This window comes from Lissotriton helveticus, chromosome 2_1, assembly GCF_964261635.1.
Source record: "Lissotriton helveticus chromosome 2_1, aLisHel1.1, whole genome shotgun sequence".
Classification (NCBI taxonomy): Eukaryota; Metazoa; Chordata; class Amphibia; order Caudata; family Salamandridae; genus Lissotriton; species Lissotriton helveticus.
In genome coordinates, this window is record NC_136059.1 from 1,315,979,045 (window position 1) to 1,316,001,744 (window position 22,700).

Below are 22,700 nucleotides of genomic sequence, written 5' to 3' on the forward strand. Positions count from 1 at the left end.
CGCAAGGTGCAGGGCATGACCTTCTAGTAGGCAGATGGGGGAGGCCAGATAGTCGGTCAACTATACTGGCCTGTGGCGGTAAGGTCATGATTGGTGAGCATAGTTTTCGGTCCTTAGTGGGCATCACCATTGTCAAGTGGGGATGCCAGAGGGGGGAGACAGAGGGTCGTCATGGACCTCCAGGGGCAGTTACAGCTGGTAGGCTGGAGGGGGATGGGGGTAAGGGAAGTTTTGCTTCCAGTAGGCTGGTTGGCCAATCCCCGCACACACATGTGCTCAAGGGCACAAGGATGCATAACTGCAGCGCCCCTTTATGGAGTTTAACGTTGAGGGCGTAGCGGGGGCCCGGGGGAGGTATCCATCCGGTAAGCTGGGCCCCCTACGCAAGGTCACTCCGGTATGTTGGGACCTAGCTTGATCGGGATCTGGGGCCGCCAGTCATTCACCTTGCCAAATGCTCTAACAGGGATACGCAGAAACAGACTATCTTCATCGCTTAGATTACGATAGGAACGGCTATGTACTAGAAGCATGTTAAGGTTAGCCAATTGACATCTTGTACCTATCAATGTATTGGACTTTCTGCGTATTGTACATAATGTAAATAATAAGAATTTCAATGTTTTGATGATTTTATGTAATAAAATACGTCCGGGGTTACTACGACCCCTAATCCAAACAGTTGTGGTGTTTGCATTGTTTGCCTCGGGGGAAAGGCGGGTGGCAGGCCTCCACGGGAGCTGGGAGGGTCCCCATTTCCCAAGGGTATTTGGCTTATTAAGGGGAGGGGATTTTAGGCAGTACCAGACCATATTTACCAGGCAGTTTGCCCCGGTTTGTGGGGGAAGCTCTCAGCCGGTAAGAAGTGTTAACACGATGGCCTGAGGAGGGTGGTGGGATAGGTAAGGTGAGAGGGGTTGGTGCACAAGGACAGGCTGGTGCTTATCATTTGGAGGTACTGCTGCAGGGGTCGGACGATGGACAGCTATGATGCTGCCCACAGCCACTCCCCTGCAGCACTACTGATGGATCTGGTGTCTCTGGACCTGGACATTTTTGGTCCAGTATTTGCAGATCTAATCATTCCAGCCCCGGAGGGACTCAGAATTGCAAAATGCAGAATTTCAACCAGAGTTATCATTCCGGATAAAATTGTAAGGAGTGCCCAAGTGCACTGTGGCCACTGGGAAGAGTCAACCTTACCTTCGGGCAATCAGAAGGAAACTTATTGGCAGCATCCAGTACCTTCCATATGGGCAACATAGATGTGAATGGTTAGCTTGTGTGATGAAGCTAAAGTAAAAGTGTTTTATGAACTCGTTAAACTCAGAAAGAGCAGCAAAGGAAAATACACTTGAGCATCAGTTATAGATGGAAAGGTAGCTCAAAGGTAGCTGCACAAACTTTCCTGAACAACTCACTGCCACAACCTTCAAATAAACTATGGACTGCTTCAGTTTCCTTGTCCATCTTCAAAAGATTGGTATCAAAAACCATTCGACGACAATCGTGGTCGGGAGATAAACGGCAACTGGCGAAGTGTGAGCGTGCTTGGCTGGTTCCCAACCAACGCAGAGTCTCTGTTTTTCTAAAAATAGTAAACACAAACTTCTACAGGATTGGCTTGGAGGCCTGCCCACACTGGAACATAACCTGAAAGTGTTAAGTGAAACATCTGCCACTAAACATCTGCCACTGACTGTAGGCTATGCAACAACTACAAGGAATCTGTTATTCATACTGGGCCAGATGTACTACCATTCCAATTTGCGAGTCGCAAATTGCAATGTTTTGCGACTTGCAATCTGCGATTCGCAAAATAGAATATAAAACAGTGTCTCAGACACTGTTTGCAATTCCTAATGGGGTTGCTAAAGACCTACCTCATTAATATTAATGAGATGGTTCACAATTTGCAACCCCACAACCCTTTTTAGTGGTCACAAACGGCCCGATTTCCCATTTGCAAATGCTAAAAAGGGTCATATATCTGGCCCACATTCTGTATATTTACGCTCGGTGTTATTTCAAAGAGAGGTGTGTCCTTTTAACCCTTTCCGTGCATCGGACGGCCCCCGGCCGTCCGACGTCACGGTGGGCGTGTGCGGAGGACGGCCTGGGGCTGTCCTGACCACGCCCAGTCATAAATCACCCGCACCGCGGCGGAATGCCGGCCGCGGTTAACGGGTTAAATCCTCTTTTTAACCAGTTGAGACTCCGTTCTTGCAGGTCACCAAGTGACGCGTGGTTTGTGAACTTTATGGGTATTGTAGAAAGGAAGATGAGGGCAGCATATTTACCAAACCATGTTGAACTATTAAAGTGGTCAGGAAATCTGCGAGAGGGTACACAATTAGCTTTGCAACTACCTTTTGCCATTCGACTTGTGAAGTTCAAGGGTGCTGTAGAAAGGAAGCTAGGTGTAGCATCTTCTGTTAAACCACGTTAAACTTTCAATGGGTCGGAAAACTTGCCTTAAGGTATAATATTAACTCCCCATTATAGTTGGACAGGTACGTCAGGAACTGCATCGGTGCCACCAATACCTGTTGGTCAAAAATGCACATTGCACTTTACCACTATCCATTTGTTAACATTAGCACTTATTATTAGAGTGCCTCTCATAACGTATCCACTTTTTTTCTATCGGTTTGTAGTGTTTTAATCCGTCCAAGAATTGTAATAACCAGAATTTGTACTATCGTCATTTTTTAACTTTTTTTTTTTACTTTATACGTATGGTTTTAGTTAACTACGGCATGAGATAAATACACTCGAACTTGAACGAGTACAAGGTCAGTGATAATACAGTAATTGTATTTAGCATGGTTTGCCTGGGACAGGAGCATTGTTTTAAATCTGCTTGTGGGTCTTGTGTTCTGTCTCCTTAGCTTAAACAAGCCGCACATATGTAGGGCCTTGCTGTTCAGAAAGCACATGTTTATTGTGCTCACTGGCGCATGTAGCCCATACTACTATACTTCAGAACTGATGCCCATGTGAGGTTGACTTGCGTTCTTATACCATTACTGCTCCTGCCAATGCATAATTTGCCCTGTCCCAGGGATGCACTGTCGACCTCTAAGCTGGGAAGGTGGGCGGTGGCTGGAATTAGTTGAAAGGTGTGCAGCTCTTTGCTATGCTAGCTTCATTGTAGTAGACACTGTTATGCCAACGCACGTGCATTTACTGGCAAGGCAGTGTGTATTTTCCTATGTGTGATGCCATTGATGTGTGCAGTAGGTGCCTTGTTAGGGGTGAGTGTAGGCTGCACTTGCGAGACAGTAAGTGTGTTTGGCAAAACCCAATATGAAATTCCAGTTTCTATGTGCAATGTACATGATGCTTTTGTGACGATAGCAGGCTGCAAAAATACAGTCCTGATACACAAGACATTCTTGGTGTATAACAGAGTTTGACATTTCCAGTTTTCGCTCTGTATGTAGTTGACGTCTTGTGCAAAAAATAGGAGTGTATGCTCAGGAAGACCATAACACAATATTGTATATGCTTGAAAAAGTGCAAGGGGTGTGACGCCCAGTGTGAAGCTCCAGTTGCCTACCTTGGGTAATATTCTTTCTGTAGGATTCACAACTTCTGACAGACTTAAGTGACCCCCTTCTCATAAATCAGACCCACTCTGATGACCTGGTTCGGGTGCACATAACAAATCTGTCAGAAGGAGAATGCATTAGAAGCCTGGCCTTATGCCACAGGGTCTGGTGTCAAAGTTCTAGGCCCAGATGTAGGTAAAAAATATTTACCGATTCTTAATTACCGAATTTTACCGATTCGGTAATTAAGAATCGGTAAATATGAAGGGTGGACATGTAGGTCCATCCAGATGTGTATTTTACCGATTCGGTAAAAATCGGTATTTACTGAATCGGTAAATACCGACCGGTAATGCTCCATTCATTCCTATGGGCTTTGAAGCCCATAGGAATGAATGGGGCATTACCGGTCGGTATTTACCGAATCGGTAAATACCGATTTTGACAAGGGTGCAGGGGGTGTCACTTTGACACCCTCTAGCACCCCCAAAAAAGGGTCGGGGGCCATATGGCAGGCATACCTGCCCTAAGGGCAGGTCTGCCTGTCATATGGCACAGGTGTGCATGCACACATGTGCATGCACACCTGAATCGGTATTTCACCATCAAATTGAATTTGATGGTAAAATACCGATTTCTTAGGCCTTGTGGGACTCATAAGAGTCCCACCTACATATCAATTTTACCGAATCTGTAAAAATACCGGTCGGTAAATTTACCGACCGGTATATTTACAGATTCGGTAAAATTACCGATCGGTAAATTTACCAAACGGTAATTTTACCGATTCTGGCCCCTACATCTCAAAATACTTTTACCGGTCGGTAACGGCCGAATTCGGCCGTTACCGACCGGTAAAACCCTACCTACATCTGGCCCCTAGTCTCTTCCAATCACGATTACATAAGTGACCAACGTGAGGTGTGTCTATCACCCCCTATGTTAATAGTAAGCTAGCTACTTTGGATCCAAATTGCTGCAGGCCAGCATCTACTTTGCCTTCACCATTCTGGCTATCTATCCTCTACTTTGGGGTCCCCTCATTGGTTATCCCACTTTAAATGTGCCAAGTTCAATAGTTTGGTTCAGCAAGTATTTCATGAAACAACTATGTAATAGGGCCCGGGGCGAGAGTAAAATCAAACTCCTTGAACAAACTCCGTGCCCATCCATATTCCAATGACAATAGGGGCATCGACCCACTAGAGCACACCCCGGCCAGGAACCGACCTGCCCAATGTGTGAGAGTACCGTGGGGCGAACCGGGGCCCCTCTACGTTCCGCTGCAGATCAAGACCCTCGTCGCACGTACCTCGCCATTACAGTAGTGGGGATGTATGACGTTACAACGCATACTTTTACCACGCCTACCATTACCACGCATTTTTTACAGCGCAGGATCCATTACAACGGATACCATTACCACGCATGTATTTACAACGCATATACTTTTACAACTCATACAATTACAACGTAAGTATTGGTAAGTATATAATATTTTTTAATATTTAATTTAATTAAAATTAATATAATGTAATTTTATTAAATTTAATTTAATGTAATTTAATTTAATTTAATATAATTTAATTTAATTAATTTAATTTAATTTAATCAATTTAATTTAATGTAATTTTAATTTAATTATATTTAATTTTTACCCTGTACCCTTTTACCCAAAAACCCAAAACTGACCCTGAACCCAAAAAATACCCCTTTACCCAAAAACCCAAAACTGACCCTGTACCCTAAAAATACCCCTTTACCCAAAAACCCAAAACTGACCCTGAACCCTAAAAATACCCCTTTACCCAAAAACTGACCCTGAACCCTAAAAATACCCCTTTACCCAAAAACTGAAAACTGACCCTGAACCCTAAAAATACCCCTTTACCTAAAAACTGAAAACTTACCCTGAACCCTAAAAATACCCCTTTACCCAAAAACGTAAACTTATAATATTTTTAATAAAATAATATACTTACCAATACTTATGTTGTAATGGTATGCGTTGTAAAGGTACCTGCGTTGTAAATACCTGCGTGGTAATGGTATCCGTTGTAATGGATCCTGCGTTGTAAAAAATGCGTGGTAATGGTAGGTCGTTGTAAAAGTTGCGTTGTAAAGGTTGTATACCCAGTAGTGGGGAAGGCCCCGCGTGTTCACGCCCCTTGCGGTGGTGCGGCGGCTGACTCGGATTGGCTGCTGTTTCCTAGGGTCCCGCACCCACAATCTGGGAAAGAGCCTGCCATTGCGGACTCGAAATGCCTGAATCAGGGGCGGAGCCCCCGGGAGACAAATTCACCACTGGAGCTGCGGCATCGAGCCCGCAGCGCACAGGGCCTGCCCTCACGCCCTGTTGAGCTGTGCTGGCCTTGATTGAGGCTCAAAGCCGCGTGCACCGTGCACCACCAGCAAAGTCGTGTACCTTCAGGGGGTCATTTTGCTGACGCCGCGGCCCGCCCATGGTTGCCCGCAAATGACTGGAAGTGCAGGTACTTGCTGGGAAAGCGTTACTGCTTCCCCGCTGTTATTGCTTCCCCCCACACATCAGCATACAGTGGCCTGCATCTCTTGGGCACCCTACTCCTTCGAGCTCCCCCTGGGCGTGAACATTGTATTCTGAGTACCCAGCCAGTTTATAAGGCACACCCCTAGCTGCTGATTCGGGATATAACCTGTCCTTAGCCCATTGACACTGCTATTCTACCATTCCAGGGCCTTCTCACTTTGCCAACAAGCCAGTGTAATTACAACTGCTCCTGTGGGACCTGGAGGGCCCCTTGGACTGTGAGCAGTGGTGAACTGCAGTGCCCTCGGTGTGCGACATGTGCCACCCACGAACGTTACCATGAGTAGCTGGGGCATCTTGGGGCATCACTGCCAGCTATATCACCTCATCTTCTGCCTGCCTGAAGTTAAAGTGCTAAACATCAGACATCATTGGCACTGGGCATGAGATTGGAAGAACACACTGGCTGCATAACAGACTCTCACCGTCCCAGACATCATGCTTCCCTTCCTCTACGCACACCTTCATAGGTACATCCTCCACTTTTTGCGGCCCAGCAGTGCTGCTCTCCTCTGTTATGCCTGACCTGGGTGACCTGTTGTACTGAAGGGCCCGTGTTCCCAGTTGGGTAGCCCACCACACCGGATTGCACGTGTGGAAACATCTACCTTCTCAAGTGGGCCTCCCTGAAGGCCGCATCGCGGGCATGACTCCCTTAGTACTAACCGCACATGCCCGGTGGACTCAGAAACCCATGTTATCACAGACAGTGTGAATCTGGAGTGACCTCCCTCCTACTTTTCGGTTTCATCGCACCATCTCAGTAAAAACCAAGACAGCACGTTAACTCTACACTGTGTAAACATTCGGAACAATCTGAGAAACATTTTTAAGCCATCCTTGAAACTAAAAAGTTACAAAGATTGATGCCGTATCCCTGGATGTAAACTTGGGGAGAGCCGATCACCCATAAGTTAGTGGCCTGAGTTAGTGGGTGTCTGAATGGCTGTATGAGTGATTGACTGGTTGTGTAAGTGGCTGTCTGGGTGAATGAGAAGCTGTTTCTGTGTGACTGTTTAGTTAAGTGAGTTGGTATGTGAATGGTAGTATTGGAGAGTGAGTGTCTGTGTGAATGACAGTATGGGTAAGTGAGCAGATATGGGAGTGCTTGTATGGATGTGTGAATGGGTATGTTAGTGGTTGTGTGAGTGAGTGTGTGACTGCTTGTATGGGTGAGTGTGTGGCTGTGTTAAGAGGCTGTATGGGTGTGTGAGTGGCTGTATAGGTGAATATGTCTGTATGTGATTAAATTAGTTGTAAAGGAGTGCGTGGTACAGGCATATGCTTTGTAAAACCCTGCGCGGTAATGGTAAATGCATGGAAACGGCCACGTTGTAACAGCAATGCATGGTAACAGCTGCATTATAACAGCTGTTTCCCCCATTGAATGGGAGCTGTGTCCCTTAAAGGTGGGGGTAGCCGTTCGCAACGCGATGGGAGAGCAACTCTAGCGACTGCGCAAGCAGAGGGCAGAGGCTGAAGCAACGCTGGGCAAACACGACTACAATCAGAGCATGGCTCAATTACACCCGGAGGTGTAAAGCTCGGGGAGGTTAATGGCATGGCTCATGAAGGAAGACCACTAATGCGCCCCAATTGCGGCACTCCGGCTGGATTATGGCACGATAATCACCTCACAGCTGGCCATAAATGCTGCTTTCTGTTACTATTACCAGGCATGCACCTTTCCTTCGGTGGTCCATTGGTGGCTAGACTGAACTCATTACAGAAAGCTGAGTTGAAAAGCCCCTGCAACTAGAAGACATAAGGCGGTCATTTTGCAAATAGCCCAGAATAAGACTCTAGGCACCGACGGGTTGCCGATCGAGTACTACACCACCTTTAACACTCAAATTTCTTAGCATTTACTGGATCCAGAAAGCTGGGAAGTCTCTGGGCCTCGCTCTGTGAGGCCCTGATCGTTGTTCTCCACAAGCCGGGCAGGAACACCTCTGTACGCTCTTACCACCCTCTCTCATTGTTTATGAGAAAAACAAAGCACAAGGGTACCAACATGTGCCCATGACAAATAAACAGTGTGGGTGGGCACAAATGCAGCAGTAGTCATCACATACATCATTAATAGTGAGCTGGGAACTCTTAGGTATGCAATACAAGTCTGGCCTTTACAGGTATTAGGGTCAATCAAGTTCACTTTATTTGGCTGGCATGCAGCCATAAAAGTATGAAACAAAAACAATGAAACAATATAAAACCAGAGACCAATCAGAAGACTACTCATACATATGCAATTATTATGATTCAAAATAGCCTGCATATAACATCTATAAGAAGGCGTACTTAAAGTGCTATGTGCTTTAGGACACTATAACAGTACATTAATCTGATTTTTACCCTTACGAATTAAAAAGGCGCCTTATAAATTAAAATCAGCAGCTTAGTCAAGATGCATTAAGTGTCTAGAGCGTACATCAGCCTTAAAAATAGGCTTACATAAAAACATGTTTCAACATTATTCAGTTGACTTAAAAAGAGTAATGACTGAGTACAGGGTGCCACATTTCAGGACATTAAAAGCATTTTAGCATATTTCTAATAAAAGCCACAGAAAAAAGTAAAATGAAACATTCAACGTTTAAAAATATTATTACATGCACAAACAAGCGATTCTAGATTGTGCCGAAAACCTGAGGGAAAGCAAAGTAGGTATTTTATTGTGTCTGCCCGAAAGCAGAACAGTAAATAACATTCCTGCTTTCCTCTCCCAGTATACAAATAATTGCTGAGGGTATTGTCATGGTTCACTGAGAGATCAGTTGAAATGGAGGTTTTTGAAATTTCCGTGCTTAACCTTTTCTCCCATGTGAGAGTTAGCAATAAAAATCGAACTTGCTTCCAGCCCAGAGTAGCACGTTTCAGCCTTAGTAATTGCTAGGGGAAGATCAATGGAAACAAAGGATTTTTGTACAAATGTTAGCCACAGAATATCAAGATCTTTATCACAGACCAAACAATCTTTTTGGCTCTCGTCATTCGAAATTGAAAGGCATAGCAAGGGTGGGGGTGGTGGTGGTGGTGGTGGTGAGTGTGTGTGTGTGTGTGTGGAGGGGGGGGGGGGGGGTATCTAGATCGCATATATATCTTAGTCCCATCTCGTTATGGCAGATGATGAGAGATGATGAAAGGGGCACGGATAAGAGCTTACGACAGAAGCAGTTTTCTTCGGTTTGGATAGCTGATGCGTCAAATGTATAATTAGGCTTGCGCAAAAATGGCTGCATTTCCATCTTCTGACATCTCTAGATCATAGTATTTAATCTACCCACCCCAAATGTTATAGAATTTACATAGGCACCCTCTATGTCTATACTCACCAGCCTCCTCTCCCTCTCTCTGGAAAAGGGGATAGTGCCTAAAGACTGGAAGTGCTCCATCGTAAAACCATTGCTGAAAAAACCTCAACTAGACCCTATGGTCATGGCAAACTATCGCCCAATTTTACTATTGCACATCTAAGGAAAGATCGCAGAGAAACATGTGAACAGTGCGATCTCACAGTTCCTGGAAGAGCACTGTCTTTTACATCAGACCCAGATGTGTTTTCAGCCAGAGCATAATACGGAGTCAGCTCTACTCATCATTACCGAAAAATTAAAAAAGCATATAAGATCAGGGAAGGACCGCTGCTATTGTTTTATTAGATCTAAGCGCTGCTTTTGACACGGTAGACCACAAAATCCTTGTCAATAGACTCCAAACTATCGGAATCAAATGTACAACCAACCAATGGGTGACCTTGTTTTTGAGCGAGAGGTCCTTTCAGTGCATGGCGGCCGACGTCCTGTCAGATACCCTCTCAGATCCATGGGGAGTACCTCAGGGCTCCTCCCTGAGTCCGACTCTCTTTAATGTATATTTGAGCCCATTAGCTCAAATAGTCCAGGAGTTTGGACTCTCCATTGTGTCATACGCCGATGACAACCGATTAGTGGTGTCAATAGCTGACCCCCTGAACTCCAACCATAAGCAACTCACCCTGTGTCTGGAGAGGATAGGAATATTGATGGTGGACTGCAGCCTTAAGCTGAACGGGTCAAATCTTAGCTTATGATCCTGGGTGGCAATTTTAACCCTCGCTTAGAGATTCCTTGGCCAGCTACCTGGGACCTCCCCCAACCCCTAAATGCGCCATAAAAAATCTGGGTGTGTGGCTCGATCAGAATCGAACGATGGACACGCAAGCCATAAAACTGGCAGGTACATGCTTTGGCATCCTTTGGATGCTCGGGAAAATCCTTGGCCCTCTACCGGAGAAATCGAGAAGGACAGTGGTGCAAGTCTTGGTTGCATGAAGACTCAATTATGGAAATTCACTATACCTTGGATCACCCAAATATGTCACCAATAGGCTACAGGTTGTACAGAATGTGGCAGCTAGACTGCTTCTTAAGATACCCAGGAATCAGTCAGCTAGAGCATCCCTGAGAGAGCTACACTGGCTTCCCAATCAGACCAGCATCAAATTTAAGTCTCTATGCCTGGCACATAGAGTCATGTATGGAAGAGGTTCGACCATGCTACGAACCTTGATTTCCCACTACTCACCCCGTCGCTGTCTTAGATGAGGGTCGAATTTTCTGATGAACACCTCCAGAATTAAAAGGGCAAAGTGGGGTAGAAGATCGTTCTCACATCTGGCGCCCAAACTCTGGAACAGTATGGACCCAGAGCTGTGATTGATTGAAAACAAACAGTCCTTTAAAAAGAAACTTAAAACTTGGCTGTTCCCTTAACTCTCATTCCAGATAGCTTCCCTTACCTGTTATAGCGCTGGGAGGCCTGAGGGTAGCCATGCGCTCTATAAATCCCTACGCCTAAGTAAATTTTACTGCGGTCAAGTATTGGTCCATCCCCACCCTCCATTCTGACAAACAGTATTTCAGAAGCTCCCCAGTGTTTTGCCACATCACTCTTCATCACCACTAATTCCAAGTTACAGAAGAGAAGCTTCACCCGTGGGACAGCCACATAATTGGGTATACCAAGAAGGATGGATTTGGGTTCAACAGGTAGATTTGCTCCTCCCACTTTACCCAGCTCTTGTATTATCTTTTGCCAATATGACTGTATAGAAGGGCAGGTCCACAGAGTATAAATGAAATAACCCCCTCGGCCCCTATACCCAAGACATTCAAGGGACATCACTCTCCCAATACTGTGCAAGCATGTTTGGTCAAAATATAACCGATGGAGGATTTTAAGTTGAATGAGATTCAGTCTGTATTGCTTTCTCTCGTTGTTGAACCTCGACTGTAAGATCCTAGGCAAAGTCCCAGCTATCCTTCTTCTCCCCATCAACAACACTCTGGTATATACTGACCAGCCGGGATTTCTACCGGGGCATAGTACCTTCACTAACATATGCTGGCTGTTTCACTTGATACAAGGCACTCCTGTCAACACCTCCCCCCAGGTTGCAGTGTCGTTGGACAATAAAAAAGCATTAGACACATTGGGATGAGATTTCATGGTTCTCCCACTTGAATCAATGGGATTTGGACTAGGTTTCCTAGGGTGGATTAAAACTCTATATAACAGTCAATCAGCAAGAGCCAAGACTGGGCAGCTGATAACCAACAGTTTTAACATACAAAGAAGCACCCAACAGGGTTACCCACTCTCTCTGATTATTTTTGCCCTCATTATGAAATCGCTAGCCCACCATCGTCATGTTATTGGTGCCGCCTTTTCAGATCTCATGGGGTTACTTGATGATTATGGTGAAGTTTCAGGGTTGCATGTGAAATGGCCTAAATCCTGAGTGCTCACCTTGACCCCACAATCCATCATGCAGGAGCCCATCCCCCTGGAAACTCGTCTTAAGTAGTGCTGTGATACCTTCAAGTCCCTGGGAGTCCAGATTTACCACTCAGAGAGAAACAACAATAGAGCAGTGGGCTCCATCTCTGCCTTTTTGGAGGTCACTGCCCCATCCCTATTGGGACGTGTGATAATATCCAAGATGCTGTGCTCCCCACTTCCCTTACTTCTTTTCCGCGCTTCCCATGGTGCTCCCTAGGAGCTTTTTGCTGTGAGCTGTGCAGATTGCTGCTCAAATTATTATGGAGCGAGGGGCGCAGCGGAGTCGCGCTCACTACACTACAGTGCCTGTTGACTAAAGAAAGTCTCGGTGCACCCAACTTTAAGTTGTACTATGTGGCAGGGCAACTACAGTTGCCAATGGCTTGTCTACAAACTCCCACATGCCTCAAACTGGCATCAGTTTGTGTAGTTCTCGGTGACGTACCTATGTACATGTGGTTATCTGATCCAACTATTCGCTCTCACCAGAAAACGAGCCAGATGACCGAAGCCTGTACATGCCGGCTCTGATTCATACACGGTAAAGGGCCTCATTTGTCATACTACCCGGCATTAGCGATCTGAAACTTGCCTCACCTCCGTGGCCCAGTTCAGCTACAAGAAGCTGCCCCTTGGAGAGAAGCGGTGGTAGATCAACTAGGGGAAATTATCATGAGGGCTCCATCATGTTCTTCCAGGACATCATGGACACGAACGGCTTTGGCAGTAAATATTTGACACACACCACATCATACAAGCGCCGCTGTGCGCCATTTGGACCGCTGACGACTATGAACACCCCACATCTGCGATGTTGCATGTGCTCCTCACACACGATGGGAAACATCATACAGTTACCATTCTGTTCACAGCTCTTAACCAAACCCCACTGGAACACGCAGTGGGTGCGCAAGCCAGGTGTGACGTGGTGTTACCTCAGCCCATCTCAAATAAATCTTGGTCCTGAGCACCCCAATCGGTGAAAGATGTTTTCCATAATTCCAGATTTCCATTAACACAATTTAACTACGTGCACCACTCCTACCTCTCCCTCAGCCGATTAAGCACATGTATCCCACCCGACCCTGGATTGTCCCTGATGTCACCTACCGAATGCAAGATTCTATCACATGGTATGGGATTGCCCGATATTACACCCAGTTTGGCAAGCAGTACCTACCATAGTGGCGAAACTCGCAGAGCACTCACTCGAACTAAAAACCCGAATCCTGTTGACTAGGGCTGCATGCCCAAACGAAGGGCGACAGACACCTCCACAGAGTTATCGATCTGGTGTTCGTCCTCTTCAAGAGGCTGATAGCAATGGCATGGAAAGCAACCAACCCCGACTTACACTGCTTGCTGGCCACACACTGGACACAAGTACAAACCCAAATCCTCACGGTAGTCAGAATGCATGGGGACTCACGCATGGGTGGGGAGAGCTGGGACACGTTCCTGCTAAATGTTGAGGCAAACAATTACACCCTCCCGCCCTAAATTGCATTGACTGAAATAGTGACTATTCGCATGCCCATGCACCTGCAGTGCAGTGCTTAACTTGAGCCGGTGGTTTACGGTGCTTGGCAATGACACTTAATTGTCAGCACCTGTACCTATGACACTCTGCCACATGGTGGCACTGTTTTTGGACTTCAAAGATGAGCACAGCAACTGTTGTTTATTAATTCAGTATACGTTAAGAATGACTAATACCTGCTGCCAAAGCCATTCTTTTAACTTCGGGGTCCTGAAATTGTCAGAATTGTCACACTTGTAGGAGTGTGACTTATTTGTTATGCTGTTACTGTAATTGATAGCGGCAATGGGCAGTGCACGCGGAAGCGGCCTCCTGACTAGAGCCCAGGCACTCATTTAATTTAAAAATTAAGAATGGCTCCCCTGGTCCTGTGACGAACTGACATGTCTGGATACTAACGCGACACACTACTTTCCACGCAAACAATATAGGGCTCCCTGCAGGCCCCACCTCACTTCTTCATGTACTTCCCCCCCATTATACATATATGCGCTACACCTTCCCCTTCCCTTGCATACTGTATAGCAGTCCCCCTGGTGCCCCCGCGTCCTTGTCAGACAACCCCATACGTTGACCCTCCCACACTGCCCATATTATGCACCGCGCTACATAACCACTCTAAGCAGAATCCACGGTTTTACTAGTTCTGTTTCATTTCTAAAGTGTTTTTCCCACTCTGACACATGCCATATTATGACATTATGGACATTGTGAATTGTAACAATATATACAGTTGTTTTCCACTGTAGGTATGTTGTGCTACACTGTCGTGCCTTTAGATATGCGGTATTGTTAATGTACCATGTTGAAAACTCAGTAAAACACATTTAAAAAAACAAACTATGTTTTGTGTTTACAGATCTCAACACTATATGCCAGGTTAGAATTTGTGCTCCTCATGCCAAAACTTTACTTAAGTAGTCTACCACCAACGCTGTCGAATTGCGAAGTTGCCAAATACCAAGACTGTCTATTTTCGATTCCATCTCATGCTCCTTTCTTCAAACACACTACAATTTCTGTCTCTATCTCCCACATGCAGGTTCTTTTTGATCTCTCGTTACTATTTTTTCAATTTTTCTGTTTCAGCCTCTCTTTGTCTGGGTCAATGTCTCATAATGAAAAATAACTCCTCGTGTCCGCCACCTGCAACCACATGCACAAATTAAGAACTGTCTACTGTAAACCACAAGTGCTAGAATGAGCAGCTGAATAGTACATACAAGTACAAGTACAAAATAGTTTATTGTGGTGATTAATTAAAATCTTACAATATTACGTATCTCAAACAAAAACTAAAAACTGTATTCATGGATAAAAGCATTTAAAATGTCATTGCATCAGTTTTGTAGGTGATTAAGTATTTAAAATAGTTATGACACCTAATTTCCTTTTAACTATTCAGTGATGGGAGGTTGAAGTGGGAGCAATACTGTTACCATCCCTGATAAACTGAGTGTTCGCAAAATATTTAGCAATGGCAAATCACCCTTACCATACTGAATAAAAATGCAGACGATAACAATTTGCCATCACTTGCAACTGACTGAAGATATATATATATATATATATATATATATATATATATTACCTACTGGCGGTCGCCAGTAGGTATATATAGTTAGGATTTTTTCTCTATGGGATTTTTGAAAATTCTATGTCTAATAACTTTGGCGTTTGTGGACGGAATTGGCTGAAATTTTCAGGAAAATGGAACATTTTGTTTCTGAGCAGCCACTGAAAATTTGGGGGGGGCTCGTCAAGGGGGGGCCCGAGAAAAAAGGGGGGTCCCAAAACGCGTTTTTCCCATGTTAATTTCCATAGGGCGGTTGGCCTCACTTTTAGCCCGAACGGCTGAATGGATTTGCACAAAACTTGGCAAAATTGTAGATATTGTTTGCCCGATGTGCCTTTGCTAGGTCTCAAGATATATGCTCCTGTGAATTTTGAGTAAATTAGGTTTAAAAAAGATATATATCTAGAGCCGCGCCCCGGTGCGCGTACCGGGGAGCGCTCCGGGCGCGCCACGCGACTTGCGCACGGCAAGCTGATTGGTTCTCGGGTGTCTGTAAACATTCGAAACAGTCCGCAGCGGCCGCCATCTTGTGTCTCGGTAGGATTGAGACACAAGAGGTGGCAAAAATCAAAGGGGGAAATGAGCAAAAGGGGGCAGGGTACACCCCCCTGACCCCCTAGTTTTGATGTGGGGGCCATAAAAGGGTCCCGGGGGGGAAAAATTTTTTTTTAAAAAATTCGATTTTCGCGGGGGGAGCGCCAGGTACGCGCACCGGGGAGCGTACGGGGGAGCGTACCATGGAGATAAAAAATGACACTTTTTAAAAAAAAAATAGCATTTTTTTATAAATTGGAGGTAGTTCTGAAAAGAACTTTTTTTTGTTTTTGTTGTTTTATATTTTTTTAGACTTTTTAAAACGATTTTATATTTTTTGGGGATTTTTGTCAGGGGAAAAACAAAAACAGGGATTCCAAAACTGCTCAACAGGAGCAAAAAAATGTGAAAATTTAGGGACTGGCAGGGCAGCGGTGTTGCTGTTTCTTTATGGCAATGAGTTCAACACTCTGCTCCCCATAGCAGAGCAGTTCGTCACACTCGGTGCACAGAAATTTGATGCCTGCAAACACCGGCTGAATGTTAGGGACCATTCTTCCACGGGGTGGTCCCGAAGGTGTTGCTCCACCAGTGGAGGTGCTGCCGCCATCTGTGGGTAAATTCCGTGCCAGCTCTCTGACACTCTCCCTGGCAAAGTTGTTAGGGTGTCTTCTTTTCACATGCCTGATTAAATTAGCATTTCCAAAACGATATTTTTTCAGAGGATTGCCTCTGGATAAACTACTACCACATATTTTGCAGGTTACTTTTGGAGCGTTTACTTTTTTTTGTCCTTCAGGGATGTCATAAAATTTCCAGATGAAATGGGTTTTTTTCTTCTGCTGAGGAGGGTCCTCATCTAAAAATCCGTCTGAATCACTGCTGGATGACTCTCTTGCAGCCATTGCTGTAGATCAGAAAAGTAGGAGATGAACAAAGTACACAGAACAGCTCTTGCTCTCTCCAAGTACAAAGCAATAGTGAGAGAAATGGGTGGGTTTCACACAATTTGGAAAAAAAAAAAGTTCTGAACCAATGAAAAGTGTTATTTTAAAGTCACATGGTTTGACGCGCTTACGCTACGCGCCCCGGGGCGCGTCCCGGGGCGTGTTTCGTAAGCGCATCAGGGCGTTTACGTTGCGCGATCGTATGCGCTTCCGGGTGCGCTTACGCGGTGCGTCGTAAGACGCATCTCGCGGCTACGCGATACGTGTCTTATGACGCAAGGCGTGGCGGCTACGCAATACGTCACGATGTTGTTTTCGTTCGCGGCAATAGCGCTATCGGGACGCTCATCAGTACGCGCCCCGGGGCGCGCCGCAAGATTGCGCTTACCCGTGCGTTCACCGGTCCGCGCCCCGGGAGCGCACCAAAAAGAATAAAAAAAAAAAAATGACATAATTATACAATATAAAATTCGATTTAAAATGTATTATTTTTTAAAACTATAAAGATTTGCTATTAAAAAACCTATGAAATTCACTGAAAAAACCATAGGTTATAGACCATATATAGTTAGGAATTAGCATTTACAAAACCTTGAAAATTCACTGAAAAAACCATAGGTTATAGACCATACATAGTTAGGAATTAGCATTTACAAAACCTTATTTTACTCACACAAAACCATTGAAATTCCATATATAGTTAGTTGCACTAACTATATATCGGGCACCCGCAATCCACTGCTGATGATGTCACATATTACATCATTCATGACATGGTCAGTGACATCACTGATGACATCACTGATGACATTGTCAACAACAGGGAGGGACGTGAAGGGACAATATTTAAAGGGGTCCAGTGTGCATGTCCCACAAGCTGAGCAACAATAGATAGCACACGGTTCCCCTGAGGATGAGTGATGGCGTAGTGCGATAAGCTGTCTCCCTCTCTACCTCATGTATGAGGTGTTAAGTGGTGTTAACGTGCCTCAATCCAGCAGGGAAAGGTATCCCTTGTCGGAACTAGGGATGCCTCACACAACAGACTGGTTTTACGGCTGTTGTCATGTCACCAGTTAGTCATATCGTAACATCATCGGCTCCCTGCTCCTGCGTCAAGCCGGCGCTGCAATGCCTGACGGGTAGCACAGAGTGCTACACTCTTGCGGAGATCTTTTGTTCCTATGCCGATAGGTGTAAGGGTGTGAGGGCCCTGGTAGGTGAAGTAGTGAGCGTGAGTGAGGTGAATTAAAACAGGTTGGTGTAAACTACGGCTTAGGTTTTATTCATGTAGTACACCACCTGAAGTAAAAACGTGTGAGGGGCAGTGGGGCTGCAGTAGCTACGGGGAGTCAGTCCCATTCAACCCTCAACTGTGAAGCGGTCACTGATGACATCTCAAATGACATCACTGATGACATCACTGATGACAACATCCAGTGACTGTATGTTTCTGTAAAGTTAAAATATGTCTTACATATTGAAGAATGAGTGGATGTATAAGTGTCTGGATGAAGGATTTAGTAGGTGCATGACTGACTGTCTGTATAAGTGAGTGATTAAATGTGTCTCACTGAGTGCATGGGTTAGTGACTAAACTGTTTTAAATTGTGCATCATTGTGTCTGTTGTTTTGTAATCTGATGCATGTGTTGATCATTAGCTATATGACTAACTATATGGGTTATTGATTAGTTGCCCAAGTATTTGTATGGGAGACTGAGTGTGTGTGTGGGTGTCTGGGAGGTGTATGAGTCTGTGCATAGATGTGTGAGCAGTTGATTCACTAGATGTATGGGTTCAAAAGTGCATGTGGAAAGAGCTGTATGGGCGGTTGACTGTGTGCATGAGTGTATTGGTGAGTGAATGGATATCTCAGTGCTACATGTCAAAGTAAGTACATATGTAAAACACAGTACATGTGATAGTTGACATACATAAATAACTGTGCATAAGAGCCAGTGAATGTGTGAGTGGCTGTATGGATTATTGTGAACTTGTATCAGGGATTGTAAATATGTGTTATTATATGTTCCAATCAGTAAGGTGTGTATAACTATATAGTTGAGGAAATGGAGGTGTGATTGATTCTTTGCAAGACTGACTAGGTGTGTGAGTAACTCCATGGATGAGTGACAGTCTGTGAGTGTCTGTTTACACTGAGTGTATCTAAGGTTATATTAGAGTCTGAAGAGGTTCATTGTATCATCACATGAATGATGTCATCAGTGATGTGATCAGTAATGTCAAATGAGATGTCATCAGTGATGTCATCAGTGATGTCATTTGAGATGTCATCAGTGATGTCATCAGTGATGTCACTGACCATGTCATGAATGATGTAATATGTGACATCATCAGCAGTGGATTGCGGGTGCGCGATATATAGTTAGTGCAACTAACTATATATGGAATTTCAATGGTTTTGTGTGAGTAAAATAAGGTTTTGTAAATGCTAATTCCTAACTATATATGGTCTATAACCTATGTTTTTTTCAGTGAATATATATATATATATATATATATATATATATATATATATATATATTGCTAAACAAAATGAAAGGCCTGCCTTTTGTTTTAAATTAGATGCATTTCACTATGGTGCTACTCTTGCAAGTATACAATGGAGGCTGCTACAAACAGTCTACAATGCACTAAAAGTGGAAAAAAAACATATACAAGAACAAAAATGCAACCCTAAGATGGTATCATAGATCTCAGAGTATATAACAGCAGCGATTTTCTGCATCAGAAAGGCGGTAAAAGTGTCAGCACATGTTATTAACAGTTTAAAGAAAGACTCAGTCTTGGCTCCTGTTTTTGTTGTGCGAAGGATGCCCATTTATTTGACTATGTTACTCATTACAGATGCATTCCTGTTTCTTCACACAGAGGACCACATGCAAACACAGTACTCCCTGCTACAGCCTGCCAAAAGAGTGTTTATTATGTTTAAATATAGAAAGTAGAAGAAAAGGGGAGAGCACAAAAAACAGATGAAGAAAGACAAGAGAGAAATAACGCGCTTCCGTTGCCGCACAGCGCTGTAACCTACCTCACGACCGGATTTCCATTGTATAAAATATAAATGCCAGCCTCCTTGTTCCCATATATCTGATTGCTGCGGATGACGCCTTTTCCGTTGCCCAGGACGACGATACCTGAACGAAGGCCACTGTGTATCTTATTACACTGATGGTTTCCAGCAGTACATGAAACAAAAAGATAGGGATCGGTACAAACGCTATTCATGGTTAAAAAAAAACAAAAAACGTCATAAATGATGCAACGGGCAAAAAATATGTCTTTTCAAGTACACGTACTAATAAGCCAACTCTTATTTGAACAACTGAGCATGTAGGACATACACCTTTACCATATGTGTGTGTGTATATATATATATATATATATATATATGAAAGCTCCAACACACCATAACGTGAGTCACTCACAGGGCGGGTGCCGCGTAGCGCGATGGTGCTCGCGTCCCATATGTCAGCTCCAATTTCCCAAAATACCCAGCCGGGTTCGTAGAAATAACGGCACTCACACAGGCAGCGGCAATCTTTTAGCAGGGCGGTTTATTTAAAAGGCAAAATAAACCGCCCTGCTAAAAGATTGCCGCTGCCTGTGTGAGTGCCGTTATTTCTACGAACCCGGCTGGGTATTTTGGGAAATTGGAGCTGACATATATATATATATATATATATATATATATATATATATATATAGTGCTCGGTTCTGTGTTAGTTGCATGAAAATATAGCAGAGTTAGCAGTAATATAGGTTAAGGTAATAGAGCACTTCTGAATGCCCCAGACTGCCCCCCCCTCCACTCAACAGCGACACCCCCCAGAGCACTGCATTTGGAAACTCAGAAAAACAACATGTGGGACTTCTGAAGAGGGTTGCGTTGTAAGAAATACATATTTACACAATTCATGAGCTCGAGTTTATGCTGCAAAGTGTGCCTTTTGTGTTCAAGCATTACCAAGTCCAGCAAACATCAACATGATAAGGTGGGAATGCCTACCTGGCAATGGCTGAGGAGCAGTGAAACCTAAAAATCAAAGGTTCCAGTCTTGGCAAGACAGCTATGCCATTGCATTGTCATGTGATGCGAAACAACTATAGACGGAAGTCTCATGTAAGGCTACCGGGATTAAAATCAATTAATCATTTCAGGCTTTACTGTAAAATAATATGCTTAAGCATGGAGATAAAAAAAAACAATATCCCAACAGGTATCAATTCAAAAGACAATTATTCATGTATGTAGAAAGCATTACAGAAACAGGAAACAAGGAGACTCATTTGGTTTGTCTTAAGGTTGTTAATCACCAAATTGTATCACATACAGTTACATAGGAATATCCAGTTAAAGCAGCACTGTATAGAGAAAATCATATGACAACCCGAAGGAAATTGGTGTATAGTGATATATACAAGTGGAAACCGGTGACGACGCAAGTGAACCAGGTGAACAGCGTGAGCGGCGCAAGGTGAATATTTTTACAGTGGTGGCTCAAAAGAATAACAAATTACATCAATCGCATTCATTATTTTCCATTTTTGTCATGAGCCGAACAGCAGAATTACGCCAAAGGGTTGCGCTGTGGTGTCGACGGCGTTTCGATCCTCTTTACTAGGGATCGTCTTCAGGACGGGGTTGTCAATTAAGTAGAGTGCAAAAACGGCACCACCCAAGGTCTCGGGTGCCTTGGGAGCCGATCGGGGCGGCAGCGTCTGAGGGACTAGATTTGAAGGGCGGAAGCAGGACGTGCATCCAAGCGGGTCCGGCGGGGGTATGGTCCAATTAATGGAACTGCATCTCGATCGATTCAAACGAAGTGTCGGGGAGGTCCGGGGCGAGGGTGGCAGTGCCTGAGTAAATCGTGGCTGCTGGCAGGGCGCTGAGTTCCGGGGAGGCAAGACGGCGGGGCGGCGCGTAGCTTGGAGCTCCAAGCTACGCTCCAAGCTACTCGCCGCCAATATAAATTCTAAACCTAGAATTAGGGCTTCTGGTGTGATTGGTTGCTCGACTAGGTGTGGGACTTAGAGTAGGGTTAGGCGTTCTGTTGGAAGTAGGGACTAGGGCTACCTGTGCCATTGGTTGCATGGACTTGTTTTGGGACTACTGGTAGGCTAGGGCCTTTATTGGACGTAGAGATCAGGGTTTTAGAACTGATTGGGTGCTTGGAGTACGGCTAAGATTGGCTGTAAGGTCCTGGTCTTCTATTGGTTCTAGATTTTAGGGCTAGTGTTGTGATTGGATAGTGTTAGGGCTAGGGTTCCCATTGGCTGAAGGAAGCACCTGATTACTAGGGCTCTAAAAAAGGTCAGGGTTAGGGCGTCTCAGCCAGGGCGTTGAAGCTAAGGCCAGAGAGGATAAGGGCAGTTGCCTGTTTGTGCCTCTTAAGGGCAGAGAGGACAAGGGCAGTTGCCTGTTTGAGCCTGTTAAGGGCAGAGAGGACAAGGGCAGTTGCCTGTTTGAGCCTGTTCGAGACTGGTCGGGACTAGGGCCAGAAATGCTGCCCTTTTTCTCATTTAGCAATACCCAGCCCACACCATCCACATCCACAAACAGAGCAACACACTCACACAAAATGTACACCACGCACAACACTATGCACAGATTAATGTACCAGCATGCACTACAAACCCAACCAAACCACATCTACACACCCTACTATCCCAACTACCACACATATCCACCATCACCTACAAACAGTACACAAGTCTATCCTATACCACTAACCAAGACACTCATCACTAACACGCCAATCAACACCATACATAACTACATCCCATTCAGACACACTCTCCCTGCAGTAATTACATCTAACAGACCACCTTTCATCACTAACAAACATATAATCATCCTTCTATCAGTTGTCCAACAAACACCCTCCTCTCCCTTCTACCATAATAACACTAACTCACAACACACACTGCACACCACCACACTTTGTAACTCTTGCAACAAACCAGTCTAAGATAAACACTCTCACCTCTACTTCATTCCCTCCTACTCATAACATGCACTCTACTCATAAACACATCACCACCCCCTCTACGTCACAACCTCCTCTCACAAACAATACTACACAACCAAATCCATTGCATGAAACATATACATCAGCACTCTTTTCACT

General features: G+C 44.6%; 1 protein-coding gene across 1 annotated transcript in view; it reads right to left on the reverse strand.

Annotated features, from left to right (window-relative positions):
* Positions 1-22,700, reverse strand: part of FBXO10 (F-box protein 10) — a 649,798-nt gene that overhangs the window by 276,499 nt on the left and 350,599 nt on the right. Inside the window, exon 5 of the mRNA XM_078676241.1 lies at positions 19,601-19,737. Coding sequence (XP_078532367.1) covers positions 19,601-19,737 — 137 coding nt within the window. The remainder of the gene's footprint in view (positions 1-19,600; positions 19,738-22,700) is intronic.